Here is a 22,305-nt window from a genome sequence, read left to right on the forward strand (position 1 = left end):
TCATTTCTGCTGGACTCCCCAGAGCAGTATGAAAACAGTATTTGTAGCCTGGAGACTGAGACTCTATATTCCTAATCCAAGTGTGAGTTTTCTCCTACCCCCCCATAAATCAGGGACACTTCCCCAGTCACCTTCCTTCTCTGGAGCCCACCTCCCACAATCAAGTCTCTTTGCAAGCAGGACTTCACGAAGACCCACAGCCAGCAGTGTGCATGAGCATTTGAGTTGCCAGAGGCAGAAGAGAGCTCTACAGACACACAGGACTTGGTTAAAGAGACCCAAGTGTAAGGACACCTATGCATCCAACCTCAGAGCACAGAGCAGCTTGTGGGCATTACTACAGAGGACTGGAAATGCAAGTGCACTTCACGCTTTACATTTTCTTCCTCAAAATTATTTGTCAGTTAAGAGGCAGTCAGAGACAAAAAAGAAGGAAAGAAAAAAAGTGTTTTTTCAGTGTGATTTGAAATCCTTCCAAAAGTCACAAGTGTGAGAAACCCATTCTTAGTCACACGGGCTCAAACCAGAGCACGCTTTCTGAACTGCCATTCAGGAGAGCCAAGAGCAGTATTGCCAAGCCAGTGGCAGTAGGGAACCCACACTGGCTACCGTTCTGGGAAACCTCACAATGCCACGTAGACATGTTCATATAACCTTGTTCCTATAACCCTCCAGCAGTGTGCACAAGAAAGTTACGAATTACCAGTTACAAAGAAGCTATCAAGGACTATGAAAGCAGGGTGCCAGACTGATGTCTGCTTCATTTTTGGCAAATTGTAGTTCACAAAATTTTAAATTACATAAAACATTTTAAAAGTTAAGAGGCAGTACATGAAAGAATATATGCACAAGCTATATTATAGCTGGAAAATGTTCAATCATGTTAGTCAATGAAACCTATTAAAATTAGCAAAAATCTAAAATAGAATCACCTCTATTATGCTGGCAATTTGAAAGGGTTTTTTTTAAGTCAATATATATCTAGCACCCTAAAAAAAAAAAATCACAGATGCTTGGACCTCCCACTTTTATTAGTCTAACTGTAAAGAAAAGCCACAATTTGGTGTTGAGAAGTTCAGTACAGCACAATCTGTCCACGAGAAAACCACACAAGGGAAGAATGGCAGGATTAACTACAGGACAGCCACGACTCGTTCACTTACTACTGTCTCAGAAAGGTTAGGATGGCTTCTGTCACGGCACATTACATTCTGCTCAAAAAGCAGGCACACAGTGGGAAAAAGCCCTTCAGTCCTAGCAGGAAAAGGCTGGACAGAACTTGTGCCTGCGTAAAAGAAGAGATGTATCTTAAGATCTTACCTTTGTTTAATAAAGTGCAGAGGGTAGGGAATACTGAAATATTAAAAGTAGAATGTATCTAGGTGGCAATAGTATAGGTAATTTTCATTCTTTTACAATTTTGATTTTATATAATGAAATATATATATATATATATATAAATATATATATTTTTTAAATATATATATACTTGGAGAGGTATTGGGGATTGAACCCAGGGGCTCTTTACCACTGAGCCACAAGATTAGCCCTTTTTATTTTTTATTTTGAGACAGGGTCTCAATAAGTTGCCCAGGCTGGCTTAAACTTGTGATCCTCCTGCCTCAGTCTCCTGAGTCACTGGGATTACAGGCTACTGCCACCGTTCCCAGCTTGAACTTCAATTTTCATATTAAAAATGTTTTTACATAAGAAAAGCATAAAAAGGATAGCGATTGCTTAAAAAATAAGAAGCTTATCTTCATATGTGATGGTTTAACAGACACCCCTCCCTACTTTGCTCCAAGGGAGCAAAGCGAGGTCCAAGAGCAAGGGATCCCCAGCGCATCCACCTCAGGAAATACATTTCACCCTCATCAAGTCTGTAGCCAAGAGTACCAAAGGCAGACAAAGTGAGGTGCTGCTAGGTCACAAGGCTGTGGGGTGCAGGTCACTGACATACACAAGGGATCAGGGGGCAGCCCTGGAGGTGGACGGCATCAGGAGCTGGTGTAGAGGTGCTTAACCTGTGGCACACACCCCAGAGGCTGCTGAGATGCAGAAAGAGGTTAGGATGGCCCACCACATGGAGAGTGGCTAAAAAGAAAGGATGAGGTCTGATTCCAAGAGACTTCCCTTGGCAGCAGTTCATTCGGATAAGCCCTTTCTGGAACAGGGTTTTGTAAAAATGCGAGCCTGACTTATACAAAGAACAACTCCTGGCTTTCCTGGCTGCTCCATGGAGTGAAACCAAGAAGGCAGACAGTCAGCTTCTCAGCAAGGTGAGCGGACAAAAAAAAAGCAGGAATTTAAAAGTGGATACTCAAAGCAGATCAGGAATGCAGGAGGTTGGATATAATAAAATAAGGAAGAAATCCCCAGCCAGCGTGGTCCCTCTGTAAGCACAGTGGGAATTAAAGGAACCCACAGTTTTGGTAGGCCTGAGGTATGTCTGGGTACACTGAGTTTAGAGATCAAGGGCATTGCCCAGCAAACCTGAAAGATGTGCTGCACAATATCTATGTGTGGGGAAAGAAGCCACCATCTCTCCAGGTGGCCTATGGAGAATAAGGAACCACTTTGCAGCCGCTGCTCGGGAGCTAGCAGCTAAAGGTCCAATTCCTGACAAACCCAAGTTTGGCCACAAATGCAGGCCCAGTAACCACACAATGCATGACACAGAGTGTGCTTAAGTGACCAGGAGAAAATCAAACCTGTAGAGAGGTTTACACAGGGGACCACTGGTCGTGGACACCCATCTGGCTCTACACCTCCCCCTCTAATCCAACTGCTTGCAGGACCAGCTGGGAGAGACTCTTCTGGCTGGGAACTCGGAAGGGCAGGGGCAGAAGGGACCATTTGACTGTTTGGAGACTAAATCCCCAAGACCAGGAAATGTGGGGTCCAAAGGTGATGGAGACTAAGACTTGGGTCCCGTACCACACAGGGGAGATCCCTGGGATCCGTAGAACCCAGGGGAGATCCCTGGGTACAGTCTTCCAGCTGGATCAGCAAGTACTGGGTGCAGGAGGTGTGCTGATTTAAACTCTCCAGACCAACTGGCATTCAGCAGAGAGCCTGGAACCCACTCAAGCCTAAACCTGGCTCCAGGAGCCCCACCTGCGGGATCACCTCTCACTCCAGCATTCCAGAGGGGGAAGCATCAGTCTAGACCACCCCACCTGAACTGCTGAGAAGAGAAGCTGAGAGTCTTTAGAATGCCAACAGAAAGAATTCTTTAACTTTTCATCAAGATTTTCTTTTAAAATTCTTTTTCTGTTTAATCATGACCTTGTACGTGGACAAATATACATATTCATATTTGTTTTTCTCATTTCTAGCATTTTTGAAGCCAGTTATTTTTCATGGATTAGTTTTTTGTTTAATTAGTATATTTTAGTTTTATTTTATATTATTTTATTTTTATTTTTCAAATTTTTACTTTTTATATACATTTTTTCCTCCTACCTGTTTTCCTTGACTCTCTTTTCTTCTGCCATAGGCCAATCTCTATTGTTCTGTCACTCTTTAATTTTTTACTTCTTCTCTCCTCCTCCCTCATGATCACCACATCCTGTATCACTTCTGTTCTCTCCTGTTCACCATGTGAAGCTGAAGACCATTTTGCAAACTTGCTGTTTTTATTGTAGGCAATAACTGATTATATCATTTGTTTATTGTGATAATTAACACTGTAGATGTCAAAGTAGGAACCATTTGGTTTAATGCTGTATATTGTTTGCATTGGTTGTTATTATTTGTCTCCTTCTCAACAGTGAGGGAATAGAACCCTTCAGGGATACTATAAGTCCACAGGGTAAAAACCCTACTGCCTCAGATTCATACTGTTAGAGGGGCAGACACACAAACAACATGAAAAAGCAAAAGAACAAATGGCCCCAAACAAACCAAGATACTCCCATAACAGAATCTGTTAATACACAGTGGAAGCAATGTCAGAGAAGGAGTTGAGAATGTACATAGTTAAACTGACACAAAGTAAAGGTCAGTGTAAGAAATGAAATCAGAGAAAATACAGGAAGTGAAAGACTACCTCAATAAATAGGCAGAGGTTCTGGAAAAAAAACAAGCAGAAATCCTTGAAATGAATAAATCAATAAACCAAATTAAAAATTCAATAGAAAGCATCACCAACAGACTAGACCACTTGGAAGGCAGAACTTCAGGCAATGAAGACAAAATATATAATCTTGAAAACAGAGCTGACCATAGAGAGAAGATGTTAAGGAACCATGAACAGAACTTCCAAGAACTATGGGACAACCTGAAGAGACCAAATTCAAGCTTCATCAGGATGGAGGAAGGTGCAGAGATACAAACCAAAGGAATACACAACCTTTTCAATGAGATAATATCAAAAGGGCTGAGCTGCAGCTCAGTGATGGAGTGCTTGCCTAGCATGTGTGAAGCACTGGGTCTGATTCTCAGCACCACATAGAAATAAATGAATAAAATTAAGGTCCAGCCAGGTGCAGTGGCCACACCTGTAATCCCAGTGGCTCGGGAGACTGAGGCAGGAAGACTGCAAGTTCAAAGTCAGCCTCGGAAAAAGTGACATGCTAAGCAACTCAGTGAGACCCTGAATCTAAATAAAATACAAAATAGGGCTCGGCCAAGTGCCCCTGAGTTCAATTCCTGGTATCCTAAATAAATAAACAAATAAATAAGAATATAAAAATATAAAGGTCCATCAACTACTAAAAATATATGTAAAAATAATTTTTTAAAAAAGAAACATCAGAAAATTTCCCAAACCTAAAGAATGAAATGGAAAATCAAATATAAGAGGTTCCCAGGTCCAAATATACAAACATACAGCAGACCCACACCAAGACACATTATAATGAGAATGACTAACACACAGAAAAAGGATAAAATCTTAGAGGCTGCAAGAGAAAAAAATCAAAATTATGTAGAGTGGGAAACCAATTTGGATCTCAACTGATTTCTCAACCTGGACCCTCAAAGCTAGGAGGTTCTGGAATAATATACTTCAAGCTCTGAAAGAAAATGGATGCCAACCAAGAATTTTATATTCAGAAAAATTAAGTTTCAGATTTGAAGGTGAAATAAAAACCTTACATGATAAACAAAAGTTAAAAGAATTCACAACTGGAAAGCCTGCACTAAAGAACAATCTCAGCAAAATATTCCATGAGGAGGAAGTAAATAAAAAAAGTGAAAACCAGCAAAGAGAGGAACTACACTAAAGGAACAGTCAAAGGAGAAACTAAGTCAAATTAAAAGCCAGAAATAAACCAAATGACCAAGAATACAAATTATACAAAAAAAGTATACAAATTATATCTCAATAATAACCTTGATGTTAATGGCCTAAACTCAACAATCAAAAGACATTAGACTGGCAGGTTGAATTAAAAAACAAGACCCAATACTATGCTCACCTCATAGGCAAAAACATTCACAGACTGAAGGTGAAAGGATGGGAAAAAAACATAGCACTCAGATGGACTGTGCAAACAAGCAGGGGTTTCCATCTTCATATCACACAAAATGGACTTCAAACCAAAGTTAGTCAGAAGGGACAAAGGAGGACATTTCACACTGCTTAAGGGAATCATACACCAACAAGACATAACAATCGTAAATATATCTGCCCCAAACAATGGAGCATCTACGTACATCAGACAAACCCTTCTCAGTTTCAAGAATCAAATAGACTACAACACAATAATTTTGGGTGACTATTTAACACACTTCTCTCATCACTGGATAGATCTTCCAAACAGAACTATAGGACTAAATAATACAATTGATAATTTAGACTTAACAGACATGTATAGAATATAGGATATTTCATCCATCAATGACTGAATACATTTCCTACTCAGCAGTAAATCCATCCTTTTCTAATACAGATCACGGGATGTAAGCTATCACATATGTTGACATGCAATTCTAGTATTACCTTAACATATTTTTTGCATCTGTAGGGTTATTTTGATAGCTCTCCTTCCATTGACACAGATTTTTGTGTTCTTACTTTTTTCTTGATTAGACTTATTTTTTATCAAATTTAAGCTGTATTATTTCTCCTCTATTTCATATATTTCTGCTCTTACTCTTATTTTTTTCTTCCTTAGTACATAATTTGAAAATAATTTGTTATTCCAGCTTCTTTCTGATAGAAATGCTTTAAGTTATAAATGTTCACCTGAGCACTGTTTCATCCCAGAGATCCTGATATTTTAAGCTTTTATTACCACTTAGTTCAAAGCGCTTTTTACTTACTTTTCTTATGCTTTCCTTCCTTGACCTGAGATATTTATAAGTGTGGCTCTTAATTTTGAAATAGTTGACATGTGGGGGTCTATATATCTTAAGGTGATTGATTTCTAATGTCGTAAATCATGCAGGAAATAGTCTGCATGATTTCAAACTAAAAATAAAGTAATGGAAATGCTTTCTATATTGATTGAATTGGTTATATACATGTCAAAATTGATCAAATTGCATATTTCAAATAGGTACTTTTATTGTACCTCAATTTTACCTCAATAAAACTATGGGGGAAAAAAAAGAACTCCCCTGTGACAGCAGGTGTCCACAGTGGGAAGGCTGGTGTGTTCCTCGCACACCAAGGTACCAAGAGGTAGTGCCTCATCTACACAGAAGCTTAAGAGTCACGTAGCCACTAGATCCAGAGAAGAAAGGTTTGAAGTAGGTCTTAACGATCCTCCTTGCATGCAAAGTTGTGGGAGCTTGCTATGGACAATCTACCCAACCTGAGTAGCAGTCCTACAAGTGGGTGGTACTCATTAAAAGAGCTGTCCCCACCATTCGTGGGAAGAGCCAGATCATCCTTATGATGCAGACATCTGATCATAAAGCACTCCCATACAGAATTACTCTAACCTAAAACAATTTTCTGATCATAAAAAAGCAAGAACTAAAATAAGAAAAAAGTCACTCGGAACCAATGGCACACGAGTTTTCTCCGTCACTTACCCTTCTGGTGTTCTCCAGGATCCTGGGGTCAGGTTTCCCGTAGTTGGGCGGGTTGGCATAAGGGTCATAGCCCAGCTTGGCGAGCATTGGTGCGATCACTGCCATGTCCTGTAAGACGTCTGGAGGGATCTTCCCAACCCATTTTGACAGAGCTCCCACATTGACAGGCTTGACGACTTGGTCTGTAGACCTCTCCACTCTGAAAACAATGCAATCAATACTTGCTTCAAGTTTTTAAAGTAATATTAAAAAATTGGTTTTGATGACTTATAACTTAAAACACTGTTATTTTTGATAAAAATTATAACTGTCTGAATTATAAAGCAATTGTAAAAGAGGGTACTAAGAAGGTTTAACACTATCTACCACACTTTTTTAACCAATAATTTAAGTTGGACAGTGATTACTGGCAATCTCAGTATTCTAGAAACAGGGAAAAGATCAGGCTAAAAATATGTGTACAAAATGTGTTGATACATTAATTACAGCTTGGCCAGGGGGTAACAAAGATAAGCCTACTTAGAAAAACTGTCAACTTACTTGAAATGCATTAAAAAATGGGACTGATGGATGACTAGCTGGAGGGCACAGAGATGGACAGGTATGTAATAAAGCAAACAGTAAAATGTTAGTTGTAGAATCTTGCTGGTGGGCATGATTCTTCCAATTTCTTTTGTGTGTTTGAAATTTTTATAATAAAACATTAGGGGGAACCACAAACCATAAATCACTAAGAATGCAAAATATTCACTTGTTCTGTCTTTCTGTTGACTTCCCAAAGATTCCTATTTTCTACAGAAGAAGAAGTGCTGCTTATGATTTTCGATATCACAGGATTGAAACTACAGGACAATGTGTTTTGCACCTTGACCTGGGGATTACGCCATCTTTGACCAAATGCCTAATGACCTTAAGGTAGGACATAAATGAAATGACACTGGGGTTCACACTGACCAATGACTATAAAAGCAAGTACTGAGGAGTTTTCTATCCTAACACGGAAGTCCTTGGATCAAGCAGAGGTAGAAGCCCCTTTTCCTTCCTCGCTGCAGACAATCATCATTGGATGACGGGTCCACTTAGGACAGGCCCGGAGGCAGGTGGCTCCTCCTGGGCTCCGGCACCACCTCTCAGGCTAGCCTCCTGCCTCAGCATCATCTTCTTTCCCCTCCATATTCTCCAGGACTCCACTTGCCCACCTTCGCGCTACACACCCCTGCGCAATATCCTCCCTAGTCTCCTCTGCTGGACATTCTCAAGCCAGGCGGAGAACACCTGGTGTGCCCAGGTCAGGTCCAGCTTGCAGACTGTCCAGGCTCATTAGAAATAGCACTTTGGTAAGTCAGATATGCCCCACCCACGTGTGCTTCCTGCATTTCAGCAGCAAGTTGGTCCAGCATGGAAAAATGGCCCCAGAGCGAGCCAGAGACTGCAACGGAACAAGGAGAGCAGGGTTCCTCCCTCGTTTCCTCCTGTCCCACTCGCCACACCCTCCTCCTAGAGTAGGACCATCCTTTCTCCCTGCCTGCTGCCACTACCTTAGTTCATGCGACCATCATTGCTCACCTGTCACTGAAGAACCCTCTAATTTCCTTGCACATCAACAGTGCTGTCCCTTTCTGTTTATCTATCACCCCACAGCTACTAGGAGGGTCTATGTCTTATGAATCTCACCATTACTAGAACCGAGCAGACTAACATCCCATGAACGTTCAATAAATCTGTATCAAGTAAATGACTACAAGATTCTCAGAGAAAAAAGCATGTTATAGAAGTTTATGCAAATGGGCACAAGAGAATTCAGGTATCGCACCTCTGTGAGACCACAGATAATAACATGTAAGATGAGACAACTAAGAGCATCCAGTGCTGAACTGTATGTACACATAGGTTTTTAAAGAATGGGGGTCATGTCTACAGAGATTAAAAAAATAATAATAAAAAACTCCAGAAGGAAAAGAAAGGCTTAGAGCAAAGAGAGAATAACATTCTCTGTTCATCTACGTCAGGCACTGGGTCTACATCTAGTTGAATCCTTACAACTGCACTAGGAGAGAGAGGTTACGGTCCCTACTTTTCAATAGGTAAGCAAGTTATCTGCCAGGGTCACATGCTCTGGAATAACGGAGCAGACAGAGTCCAGTTTGCCTACTCTATAGTGCCTGTCTCTCCAGTGTCTCTCACTGTCACCATCCTCATCACCTCCATGCTCACCTGTGCCTCCCTGTAAGCCCTGCCCCCACGGGACACAGCACAGAATGGACAGGTGGATGACCTTGACAACACACGCATTCCAGCGCGCCGTAGATACACCAGGTGTACAACAGTGCTGTGCTGGCTGTTTGACAACACACTCTCCAACGCATGGTGTGCAGCATTTACTGAAGTCCACGGTATAATTTCCACGATGACTGCATTCAGCTGCTAACATGACCTTGCTCACTGTAGAACTGGGAAGAAATGCAAAACGGCATCTCCAGGGCTGGGAAGAGAAATCTCAGCAGACCACTGGACACCTACAGGGCCACAATCTGAGTCCAAACTCTGGAATCCAAAACAAACATCTTCCTATAAATCATGTGGCAGTCAAATATAAGGGAACCAAAAGCAATCTGTTTACATCCTGTTCCACTGGAGACACAAAGGTACTCTTTGATGCAGAAATATTAACGTGTTTGCCCATGGACTGCTCACATGGTAAGCAGATGATGTGTTACACATACCTTTTGCCTTTCAAACTCCAAACAGCTTCTGAATTCTGAAATGCATTTGTGTAAGCACCAAGGTCACAGTCTGGTGTGTCAGGACTGGAAGCTGTTTTGCCTAGACAAAGAAGGATAACTGAGGCTTCTGATGGAGGATAGGTCTGGCTGCACCATGATGCTCACCATTCAATGCTGACAACTACAAGAGTGGACTGGAGGAGGCGGCAAGGGGTTCAGGAAAACAGTAACACTGTTCTATCTCTTACATTTATATTTTGAAAGAGTCAAGAAACACTTAAGGCCAAAAGAAACAGAAATCTAATTCCAAAGATCATTTTAAAAACTGATAAGCCTTAGCAGTCAATTAGATAAAGGCAGGTGCAGGAGAGGTCTACGGTGAGTTCATTTCTGGCCTGGAGGGCTGGTGGGTAGTATTGACATGCATTAGAACAGGTAGTGAGGAGGAAAAGAACTGAGTTTTTTTATATTCTTGCTTCCTTTTGTTTGAGTCATACAAAACAAAGAAAAAGGATGTAAACTGCTACAATCAGAAAGTTGGCAGAAAGGGAAACTGGAGTTGCCTAGGACGCAGTATGTGCTCCGTGCCCACCACCTGCTAAAGCTCCACACCAGCTGCAGCACAGGCTCATGGTGAACGATGGGATGCCTTGTCTGAAGGAGATGGGACATCAGAATGAAAGACCAAGGAAAAGCTTTCCTGCCTAACACCACGTCAGGAAGCCCACTGAGAGCGAAGGTGTCACTATGGACGCCCAGGGAAGGAACACGGCAAAGCCTGCTGCCTATCATCAGGAGCTTCTCTTCAAGAGCAGCAGAAACACAGTTCACACTTCTGAGCATAAATCCACACCCAGCAATCTGTGAACACCCACTATGTGTCAAGTGTTAAGATAATAAGTACGTAGAGATGACTCAAAAAGCTCAGAAATTAAAAAAAAAAAAAAAAAAAAAAAAAAAAAAGCAGCTCGAATCCAGCAAGAGACCAGCATGCACATAGGATTAACATGCAGCAGCAGCACTGGACACAGGGCTGTGGGGACATGTCAGGACAGGACTTCTACTAGAGAGCAGGAGTCGGGCAAGCCTCAAATAGCTAAGGCGTGGCCAGCAACCCAGGTCCTGGGCCAAACCCAGTTACACAGCTTGCTTTTATCTGGCCTGCAGGCTAAGGGTGACATTTACATTTTAAATGGTTTTTAAAAATCAAAATAATGTTTCATAACACATGAAAATCTCATAGAATGCAAATTTTAATAATCATAAAATTTCATTATAACATAGCAAAATCTGCCATCCCACAGAAAATGGGAACAAGACAGGATGTGGTCCCAGTCCTCCACCAGGTCCTGGCTGGTGAGTCAATTTCCCATACCTAAAACCCTTGAAGGGCTGGTGGCACAGGCCTGTCAACCCAGCCACTTAGGAGGCCGAGGCAGTAGGAACGCAAGGTCAAGGTCAGCCTCAGCAACTCAGCAAGACCCTGTCTCAAAATAAAACATATACGGGGCTGGGGATGTGGCTCAGTGGTTAAGCACCCCTCGGTTCAACCAAACCAAACCAAACCAAACAAAAACTCTTTAAGAGTGGCTCCTCTGTTCCATGTCAGATCTCTGGACTCACCCTCCCTATCTTCTCATGGATTCTATGTATTTAGTTTATCTTTTTCAAAGTGTGGTGAAGAGAGTTGGGTCTGTATAATCCAGCTTTGTTATCTAAGACCACTAACAGGGATCCAGTTTCAAAAAAATTTTCAAAAGCAGGATTGACAAACTAGGTCCCAAGTCTGTCCTGTTGCTAATGCTGTGTAGGTGAAGTTTTATCAGAACACAGTGAAGCCTATTTGTGTCTGCGCCATCTATGGAAGCTTCTGCTCTACACAAGATCAAGGGAAATCCTATTGCTGCAAAGCCAAGAGAATCTGGCTCTTAACAGACCAAGTGTGTCAACCCTGTTCAAAAGAAAACCATTATCAGAGGAAAGGGGGCCTGGTTTGAGACAGCATGATCTGCTCCTCGAGACCTGCAGACGGAGCTTACCAGATCTCCCCAGCTCCTTCAGCTCCTTCAGCTCTCCAACAGGCAGGCCTAAAGTGTCCTCACTATGAATGAGGTAGGATTCCAGCACCCTCCAGCTCCCTGGAACCTCCAATCACTGTAACCAACTGACTGGCTGTGCACAGTAGGCCAGGCATCTGACTCAGCATGTCCCCCCAGCACAGCATGGCCAGGCACCTGACTCGGCATGTCCCCCCAGCACAGCAAGTCCCCCGCTGCAGATGTCCAGGCTCTGCAGCCTGGCAGCTGCTCCTCCTACCCGCCAAGGAATGGGGCCAGTGCCACAGTCCTGAACAGCTGAAGTGATCAGAATACTCCAACATACTCATTTGAAGCACAGTCAAACAGCTGGGCCGACTGCCAAGCCACAGGTGGGAATCATGCTACACAGAAACCACCACAGGAAACTGAGTCCTCTGCACAAAAGCATCGGCAGGGATGGACAGGAATGAGGAAGACCATCAAAAATCACATTTGCAAAGCCTTCAACGCTCAGACTTTGTCCTGTGAAAGAGAGTTTCAAAACATAACAACACTTCCACTTTGTAAGAATGTGTTGCACATGCATGCATGCATGCATGTTGTGTGTGCACAGAAGCATGCAGACTGCTCACAGAGAGCAGTGGCTGAGTATGGCTGTTTCCTACCCTTTTTGGTTTCACGTCACCCACTGACCAGGTTTTCCTTTAGTTGCCTGTGAATCTGGTGTAAGATCCAAAGTCATGATTCAGACCAGCATCGAGAAGCTTTCCCCATCTCCTTCCAGGAGTCTTAACCCATTTTGAGTTGCCTTTTGCTCATGGCATGAGACATGGGCCTGGTGTCATTCTTATGCAGGTAGGAATCCAGTTTTCCCAGCGACATTTATTCAAGAGACTGTCCTACCCCACTGTGGATCCTTGACACCTTCACTGAAGACCCACCAACATAATCGTGCTGGTTTCCTTCTGGCTCCCCTTCTACTCTGCTGGCAAAGTGTCTGTTTTTATGCCAGCCTATTCTGTCCTGACTACTGGAGTGCTGCAGTTTATTCTGAAGTTAGCTGGTGCTCACATTGCTTTGGCTATTTGGTCTTTTGTGGCTCCACGTGAGTTTTTGGACTGCTTTTCTATTTCTGTGAAAAACATCAGTGGAATGTTTGTTTGCTTGTTTGTTTTTGTACTGGGGATTGAATCCAGGGGTGCTCTGCCACTAAGCCATAGTCCCAGCCCTTTTTATCTATTGTTTCAAGACAAGGACTTGCTAAATTGCCAAGTCTGTCTTGAATGTACAACCCTCCTGCGCCAGCCACAGCCCAGCAGGGGGGCGCTGGAGTGCACCACCACACCCAGCTTTCACTGGAATTTTGATAGGCATTATGTTGAATTTGCAGATCAGTTTTAGCTGTATAGACATTTTAGCTATTATTTTTTCCAATTAATGAACATAAGAGTTTTACATTTATTTGTGTCTTCAATTTCTTCCATCAATGCTCTATAGTTTCTAGCGTACAACTCTTTAACTCCTTTGTTAAATCTATTCCTAAATTTTGGGATTTTGCCTTAAAACCATTGTGAAAGGGACAGTTTCATTAGTTTATTTTTTGGATAGGTCATTAGCACACTGAAACATGACTGGCTTTTGTATGTTGACTTTGTGTCCTAAAACGTCACTGAATTCATTTATTAGTTTTCACAGTTTTTCACTGGCATGTAGGGTTTTCTAACTTTAACACCATTACTGTCCGCAGATGCAATTTGATTTCTTCCTTCCCAATTGGGGTGCCTTCTATCTCCTTTTCTTGCCCAATTCCTCTGGCTGGGACCATGCTAGATGGGAGTGATGAGAGCGAGCAGCTCGTGTGCTCCTGCAGGTGGAGGAGCCTGGGCTTCTCACCCCGGAACGTGATGGTAGGTGGGCTCGAGATGCCCGGTGCTTACTGTGCCAAGTTCAGTGTTCATCCTGCAGTGTTGCTGGGTTTTCTCAAATGCCTCACTCCACCAGCTGAATGACCCGCTGCTCTTGCCCTGCGTCCTGCTTCTGGGGTGTACCAGGCTGACTGTATGTGGACCCATCCACATACCCCAGGGATAAATCCCACTTGATCATGATGTAGAATCTTCCTAATGTGCTGTTAAAAATTCAGTTTGCTGGGCTGATGTTGTAGCTCAGTGGTAGAGCACTCGACTGGCACCCGGTTCAATTCTCAGCATCATATAAAAATAAAATAAATAAAATAAAGGTACTATGTTCCATCTACAGCTGAATTCTTTTTAAGAATTTTTTTTTCAGTTTTTTTTTTTAGTTGTAGATGGACACAATACCTTTATTTTATTCATTTATTTTTATGTGGTGCTGAGGATCAAACCCAGTGCTTCACACGTGCTAGGTAAGCGCTCAACCACTGAGCCACAACCCCAGCCCTCTACAACTGAATTCTTCAAAAATAAAATACATGCTAAAGAAAGGAGCAGAGTCAGGCAGAGTGCTGCACACTTGTGATTCCAGCTGCTCGAGAGGCTGAAGTAGAGGGTTGCAAGTTGAGGCGACCCTGGGTGGTGGAGCACCTGCCCAACGTGAGCAGCGCCCAGCTTCAATCACCAGCACAGGGTGGTGGGAGGGAATTCAGAAACTTGGGGATTCAAAGATACTGAAAAGACGTCAAAGTATTTTTAATGGGTGAGACTAAACTATAGCATCGAGAGATGCACAATTGGGTGATAAAACTATAAAGAAACAGAGGAAAAGCACCAGGACAGAGAAAAGGGGATTTAGTTTGGGACGGGGTACATGGAAGGAGTCCAGATTAACCAGCACAGTTCTGTGTCTTGACGAGGGTGCCAGTTACAGGAGCACCTGCCTTACCAAGTAGTCCTCACAACCACCAGGACCGGCGAGGCTGAAGGAGCCTCCTCCAGTGCCTCCCTCACGGTCTCAGCCCCAGCTGTCTGCAGTTTCCCAGGGAGGCCAGAGCCCCACCGGTCATCTTCACAGTGGTCTCCTGCTGTCTGGAGCCCTCTGGGCAACCTCACCTCAAGGAGACCACCGACCATCGGACACGCTGCTCAGACTGCACCTTCTTAAGGTGAGTTGCTAAGGGCCTCATTAAGTTTCTGAGGCTGGCTTTGAACCTTCCATCCTCCTGCGTTAGCCTCCCGAGTTGCTAGGATTACAGGCATGCGCCACCACACCTGGTTGGTTATTTATTTATTTATTCATTTATTTTATTTATTTATTTATTTATTTATTTATTTATTTGCGGTACTGGGGATCGAACTCAGGGCCTTGTGCTTGCAAGGCAAGCACTCTACCAGCTGAGCCATCTCCCCAGCCCTATTTATTTATTTTTATGTGGTGCTGAGGATGGAACCCAGTGCCTCCTGTGTGCTGGGCAGATGCTCAGCCACTGAGCCACAGCCCAGCCATCTCTTATCTCATTGTACTGACTACCATCTGACAAACCAGACATCTCACTTGTCTTCTCTTTTAATGGGAAGACTCCCAAATGCTAATGTAAATTCTAAGACTGGGTTTTTCTGTTTAGTTAACTGCTATAACCTAGCATGGAGAACACTTCCTAGCATGTGTTGGAGTGGTCAATGAAAAAATGCAGAGTGAACAAATAGTCTGTATCATATTTAAGTTTCTATTTCTTCTGAAGAACTTTTAGTAGGAATGACACCTGAATTTTAACCAAGAGTCTTTCTAGCACTGAATTATATGATCATGCAGTTTTCTTTCCTTTCTCTTTTTTTCTGAGATGGGATCCAGGCTGGCCTGGAACACACAATCCTGCCTCAGCCTCCCAAGAAGCTGGGATTACAAGCATGAGCCACATGCCTGGAATGACTGTTTGGTTTTCTCTTTCAGTTTGTTGGTAGGTTTTTCTAATAGTAAAACATTCTCTCTTTGCTAAAATAAAAGTTATTTGATCATGATTACTTATGATCTTTGATACACTGCTGAATCTTGTTTACTCGTATTTTACTGATGATTTTAGCATCTGAAATGTGTAAGAAAATTGATCTGAAGTTTTCTTTACTGTAATTTCTATTGGGTTCTATCATTAAATCATGGTTTCATAAACAACTGAGGATTTTCCATCTTTTTCTATGACCCAAAATAGTTTAAGCAACTCTGGGATAATATATTAAAGGTTAGAAATAATTCATTTGTGAATAACCTATTACTTTTAAATGTTTATCTCTTCACCTTGTAATCTCTTTGATGCTAATCAACCTAAAACTCCATCTATTTTGCAGAATTATTGTCTCTAGACAGTCAAATTTATTACAAATGTACTTTCATGTAGTATTCTCACTTAATTCTTTAAAATTTCTTTCATCTGTATTTCTTATCTTTTATATGTTCAGTCTATCTTTTTAAAATATTTTTTAGTTGTAGATGAACAAAATACCTTTATTTTATTTATTTATTTTTATAAGGTGCTGAGGATCAAACCCAGCACCTCACACATGCTAGGCATGTGCTCTATCATGAGCCACAGCCCTAGCCCTCAGTCTCTATCAATATTGCAAAGGGTTTACCTTTTTGCTATTTATCAAATCAATTCTGGATTTTAGTTATCCTTTCTATTTTTGTCATTTTATTGATAACAGGTTTTAAGCACTGACTTTAAGGACCCAACACCTCAAATCCTGTGTCTAAGCTATCCTTACACTGTCCTAAATTCTCCCCTGATTTGTGTCTATTTCTTCTTTTGTTCGCCACCACTGACCAAGTCGGATACTGTCCTGCTCCACGGCCAAAGCGATTTTATGACTGAAGCCTGGAGGCCAGTCTCCTTACAAGATGCAGCAGGGCTCCAGCAGGCAGGTCTGGGGAAGGCCTGCCAGTGCTGACCAGAAGCACAGTTCCCCACATTCACGGCTGGCCAGCAATGGGCGCCAGCTGCAGGACACCTGCCACAGTGTGAGTCCCGTAAAGACGCAGCTTCTGTTCTGTTCGCTGTTTTACTTCAAGCGCCTAGAATGCCAACACATGCCCACTGAATACCGAAGTGTCCAGGTGGAATCAGTGATTCTGGGCTTAGACTGATGAAGGCAAGGTCAGGGGAGCCTCTCTTCCTTTGCTGACCTTCTTCCCCAGCTTCTAGCTCGCCCCTCACACTGTTCTTCCGTGTTGGAGGACAGGCAGCTATGGTGAGATCTGTCTCTGGAGATTTTATTTTCCCTGTGTAGCAGTATCTTGGTGGGTGGCCAGCCCTGCATTTCTCACAAAGAACAAATCTGACTTCCTTTTATGGCCTAGAAGTAGTTGTAAAATACTGGTATTTCACTTCTCAAATGTTCCTTCACTGACACATTCTGCTTTGGTCTGACAACATGAAATAACTGACTCATTCTGTTAAACGCTGTTAATAATTTCCTAAGCCCATTCTGGGTTTCAGGAGTAAGATATGTGACCAAATATTTAAACTATGGCTAGAACCCAGTAGGTGATCAAGGAACTCATCACTGGACTTAGGATTGAGTATCTATCTCAAAACTGAATTACTTAACATGTTTATAACTTTCTTTGTTTGTTTTGGTGGTGCCAGGGATTGAACCCAGGGCCTTGCGCATCCAAGGCAAATCCCCAGACCCATGTTTATAACTTAATGAAGATTTAGAAATAATGACAATATAATTGAGTGTCCTTTAACCATCACTGAATTTTATTACATATCCCTGATTTGAACAACACTGACAGAACAAGCAAGATTTTTTTTAGAAGATTTTAAAGGATCTTTCACAATATGGAGACCACACATGATAAAGAAAAGTCACACTGTTTAAAGTGTGTAACTGGAATTTTTAGGTATGCATCCATGTAACCACCACTCAAATGCAGAGACTCCTGGTCCAGCTCCAGTAGTCTCCTTTGTATAACCTGCCCATCAGAACTATCGAGATTACTATCCAGAGATAACTATCATGAAGAATGCTTTACCTGTTTTTGACCTTCATATGAATGGAAACCTCAGTACACGCTTATTTGTGACTGGTTTTTTATACTCAGCCTATCTGTGAGATTCAGCCATGCTGCATGAATCAGTCACCTGCTTCTTTTTACTGCTGAGTAATATCTCACTGTGTGAATATCTTTAATACATTTTTAGGGGGTACTGGACCTGAACCGGGATGCTTCACCACTGAGCCATACCCCTAGACCTTTTTATTTTTATTCTTAGACAGGGCCTCACTAAGTTGCTAAGGCCGAACGTGAACTTGCAACCCTCCTGCCTCAGCCGGGCTAGCTGCTAGGATCACAAGTGTGATAGATAAGTCACATCTTATCCATGCGTCCCCACAGTTAGGCACTGGCATCCACACCAGCTTCTGGCTGTTACATAGAGCGGTGTCACCAGGTTGAATGTGCTCCAGCAGACTTTTGGTGGGATTTTTAAAATGGGTGCCAGCTTTATGTTGGGAAAACATGGAAAGTGGGCCTGCTGTGCCATCAGCGGCATGTCTGCTGGAGGCTGGAGGAATCACCTCGCCAGTGCCTCCCAAGCACACCCCAGCGCCTAGGGCTCCAGCTGACAGACAGCGATGCCGACACCGGGTTTCTGTTGCTTCAACACTGACCCTTCTGGCTCGAATGAGGGCGTCTCACCATGGACTTAACCTGCATTCCATGTTAACTAATAATATGAAGTCTACTTTTTGAAAAGAAGAAGTATAATGGTGAGATCTTGCCTCACTAACTTATTAAAAACTATATGTTGGATGAGGAGGGAGCAGGTGCTGCTGGAGGCCTCTCAGAGTCAGAGTCAGGTCAGCCCTGTTCTCTGTCCTCGAGTCTGGAGCTGAGTCAGCCCCTAGTGTGCCTGCATTTCAGCCACAAGGACTCCCCTTAGTGTTTGTTAAAGGCAGCTCTCGTAAGATCTCAGTTTGGTTTCTCCTTCCTTTCTGAAAGGGAGTTGGCCAGATCCACAGGGTCCAGCTGAGTTTCCCCCTCAGCAGCGATGAGCGTCGTCTGCTGCCCTCTGGACCCAGGGTTTCTGGTGGGAGGTCAGCTGGTAGTTTTTCAGAAGACCCCTTCATGGGAGGCTGCTTTTCTCTTGCTGCTTTGAAGGTTCTCTTCCAACAGCTTCATCAAGATGTGGCTGGGAGCATCACTTTGGTTTTATCTCACCAGTTCACTGAGCTTCTTGGATGTGCAGATAGACATTCGATCAAATGTGGGGTTTCCGCCACAGTTTTTCCAGCATCCCCCTGCTCCAGCTCTCTCCTCACTGAGCACCCATAACGTGGATGTCAAGCACTGGATGGTGGCCACACGTCTCTTGGGCTGTTTGTTTTTCCTCAATTATTTTCTTCTGCTGCTTGGACTGGATAAAGCTAATTGACATGTCTTCAAATTAACCTGCTCTTCCTTCCTCCTCCTCAGATCGCCTGTGGAATGAATTTCCCATCTTGTTCAACTGTCCATGACTCCAGAGCCTCTGTCCTGTTCAGTTTTATAACCACTGTCCCTTTGATGCTATGTGTCTATGTGGCGAGACATGGTTCTCATACTTTCTCTTAGTTCTTCAGGCATAGTTAGCTCTCTGAAGAACTGATTAAAACAGCAGATTTAAAATCCTTCTCTAGCCTGAAGTCCAGTCCCTGGACTTCTTCAGGGACAGTCTTTACTGGTGACTGTTCATTTTCTCTTGTTTCATCTCATACCTCATAATTTTTTGTTGAAAGCTGGGCATATTAAACATCATTTAGAATCTGGGAATCAGATTCTCTCCCCTCCCCAGTCTGTTGCTGCTTACTGAAGCAATCCATTTGTTTAGAATCAATCCTGATTCTACTATGTGTGGGGAAATAAGTCTCTGTTCTGTTAGATCAGGGGCCAGCTAGTTGCTGGACAGATTTCCTCAAACGTCTAAACTTTTGAAAGCTCTGTCTTTCCAGAAGGGCTGTGGGGGTCTGGGATGCACTTCCAGGGCTCAGTGGCAGGTTGAGCAGCCCTGTGCCCTGCCTCTGTGGAGCCTGGAGACCTGCCTGAAGCCTTCCTCGAGCACTGCCAGGCCCAGGGCGTGCCCACTCTGGCTACAGTGGCCATCACCAACAGCACTCCCAGCCAGGGCCCCTAGGCTTTTCAGCAGCCTGCTCTGGCCACAGCTGTTACCTGTGACTAGGCAGCAAGGACAGAATCACTTATCTAGGAAGGCTTGAGCCACAGCCTTCCACTCTCAGCATGTCAGCCTGGGCCAGCTGTCAGGAGCAATAAGGAGATGGCTTTTGAACCAGTCTTTGAGGGAGTTGCCAATACAGCAAAATAAGAATTACAATTCTTATCAGCATACTATGGTGATGCAGCCACATCAATGTTCATAGCTGTTCAATTCACAATAGCTAGATTGTAGAACCAACCTAGATGCCCTTAACTGATGAATGGATAAAGAAACTGTGGTATATATACACAATGGAATATTACTCAACCATAAAGAAGCATAAAATTATGGCATTTGCAGGCAAACAGATGAAGTTGGAGAATATCATGCTAAGTGAGATAAGCCAATCCCAAAAAACCAAAGGACAAATGATCTCTCTGATAAGTGGATGATGATACAAAATGGGGGGTGGGAGGGAGGCAAGAATGGAGGAAGGATGAACTGTATAGAGGAAAAAGAGGGGTGGGAGGGGTGGGGGGAGGGAAAAATAACAGAATGAGACAAACATCATTACCCTATGTACATGTATGATTACACAAATGGCATGCCTCTACTTCATGTACAACCAGAGAAACAAGTTGTACCCCATTTGTTTACAATGAATCAAAGTAAATAAATTTTATATATATATATATATATATATATATATATATAAAAGAATTATAATTCGTTGGAAACCAGGTATGTCTGCTCCCTGCAGAGTGAGTCAGAAGCGTAGGCTACTGGTTTGACCCCAGTGGCTGGGTAAGCCACAGCACCTCAGAGCTCACTGCTCTCACCGAGATTCAGCCATTTACTTGGTACGTTGTTGGAAGACTTCCACAATTCTGAAAAAGTGGATTCTGACAGCTTTTTCCTGCATCGTTTTTACTGATGTCATTCCCAAATTGCAAAACTTTTAAAATCACTTGAAAATCCCTATAAGTCAATTTATCGAACTTTTATTGAGAATTTATAATGCTGTGAGGCTAAAGAAATACTATGACAGGGCTGAGTTGTGGCTCAGTGGTAGAGCGCTTGCCTAGCACGTGTGAGGCACTGAGTTCAATTCTCAGCACCATGTATAAATAAATAAAATAAAGGTCCATTGACAACCACAAAAATATAAAAAAAAAGAAAAAGAAATACTATGACAAAATGTTTTCCCCCAAGGACTCTGATGAATCCAAAAGCACTGGATTTCAAATTAAATTGTTAATAATCGTGACACTGTGTGGGTCCAGAAGCTGCACTTTAAAAAATTATATTACTCTTTTTTATTTTTAGTTGTCAATGGACCTTTTATTTTTATTTATCTATATGTGGTGCTGAGAATCGAACCTAGTGCCTCACACATGCCAGGCAAGTGCTCTAACACTGGACTACAACTCCAGCCCTGAAGCTGCATTTTTTACAGGAAATAAGAAAATAGTTTATTCTAAGCCAAATATGAGTGACCATTCAAACTGCCCTGAAAGAAATGTTCCATTGTGGAGGAGTTTACAGAAACTTTTGTAGTCACAGAACAAGACAGTCACAAATCATCATATTTACCCATTACACTGGTGGGCACGTACGGTAGGCAGGGTACAGCTAAGTGGGGAACTCTCCACAGGTTTCAGGTGTCGCTCTTTGCGTTAGGGTGGGTGGAGACTAAAGAGCTGCTAAGCTAAGCCCGACATTCTGAGGAGTTCACCCGCTAATCATGGGAAGGTTAGCAGCAGTCTCAGGCCAGCAGACACCACGAGGAGGGAACACACAGCCCGTGGTGTCAGCAGGGGATGCCTCCAGGACCCCACAGATGCAAACGGTGTGAATGATCAGCACCTTACATAAAATGGGCAGCACTTGTATACAACTTACTCACATCCTCCTTATACTTTAAAATCATCTCTAGATTACGTATAAGACCTAAAACAGGGTCAATTATATGCAAATAGTTGTTATACTGCATTGTTTAGGGAATAATGACAAGGGGAAAAGTATGTACATATTCAGTACAATTTTTTTCCAAATACCTTTTTTTTCCACAAATAATTTTGACCCACAGTTGGTTGAGTCCACAGAGGCAGAACCCCAGGATGGGGAGAGGCAACTGTACTTACCTAGGAATACAGGTGATTAAAAATCAATGACAGCCAGCCTGGTGTTGTACCAACTTACAAAGGCCCTAAGCAACTCAGCGAGACCTTGTCTCTAGCAAAATACAAAAAAGGGCTGGGCATGTGGCTCAGTGATGAAGTGCCCCGGGTTCAATACCCAGTACCCAAAAAAAAAAAAAAAAAAAAAAAATTGGGCTGGGGATATAGCTCAGTTGGTAGAGTGCTTGCCTTGCAAGCATAAGGCCCTGGGTTCAATCCCCAGCACCACAAAAAAAAAAAAAAAAAAAAAAATCAATTACAGCTTA

The 22,305-nt window shown here is 42.7% G+C and overlaps 1 protein-coding gene across 2 annotated transcripts in view; it reads right to left on the bottom strand.

Annotated features, from left to right (window-relative positions):
- The window catches only part of LOC306649336 (protein-tyrosine sulfotransferase 1), a 60,355-nt gene that overhangs the window by 27,167 nt on the left and 10,883 nt on the right, over window positions 1-22,305 (bottom strand). Inside the window, exons 3-4 of one of the 2 annotated variants that reach the window (XM_079120218.1) lie at window positions 6,988-7,186; window positions 1,164-1,285 (exon numbers count right to left, since the gene is read on the bottom strand). In XM_079120218.1, the coding sequence (XP_078976344.1) occupies window positions 1,205-1,285; window positions 6,988-7,186 (280 nt within the window). In that variant the 3' untranslated portion in view covers window positions 1,164-1,204. The remainder of the gene's footprint in view (window positions 1-1,163; window positions 1,286-6,987; window positions 7,187-22,305) is intronic. The other variant, XM_079120219.1, reaches the window with a different exon arrangement.

Source organism: Sciurus vulgaris (genome assembly GCF_902686455.1).
Source record: "Sciurus vulgaris genome assembly, chromosome: 18".
NCBI classification, from domain to species: Eukaryota; Metazoa; Chordata; class Mammalia; order Rodentia; family Sciuridae; genus Sciurus; species Sciurus vulgaris.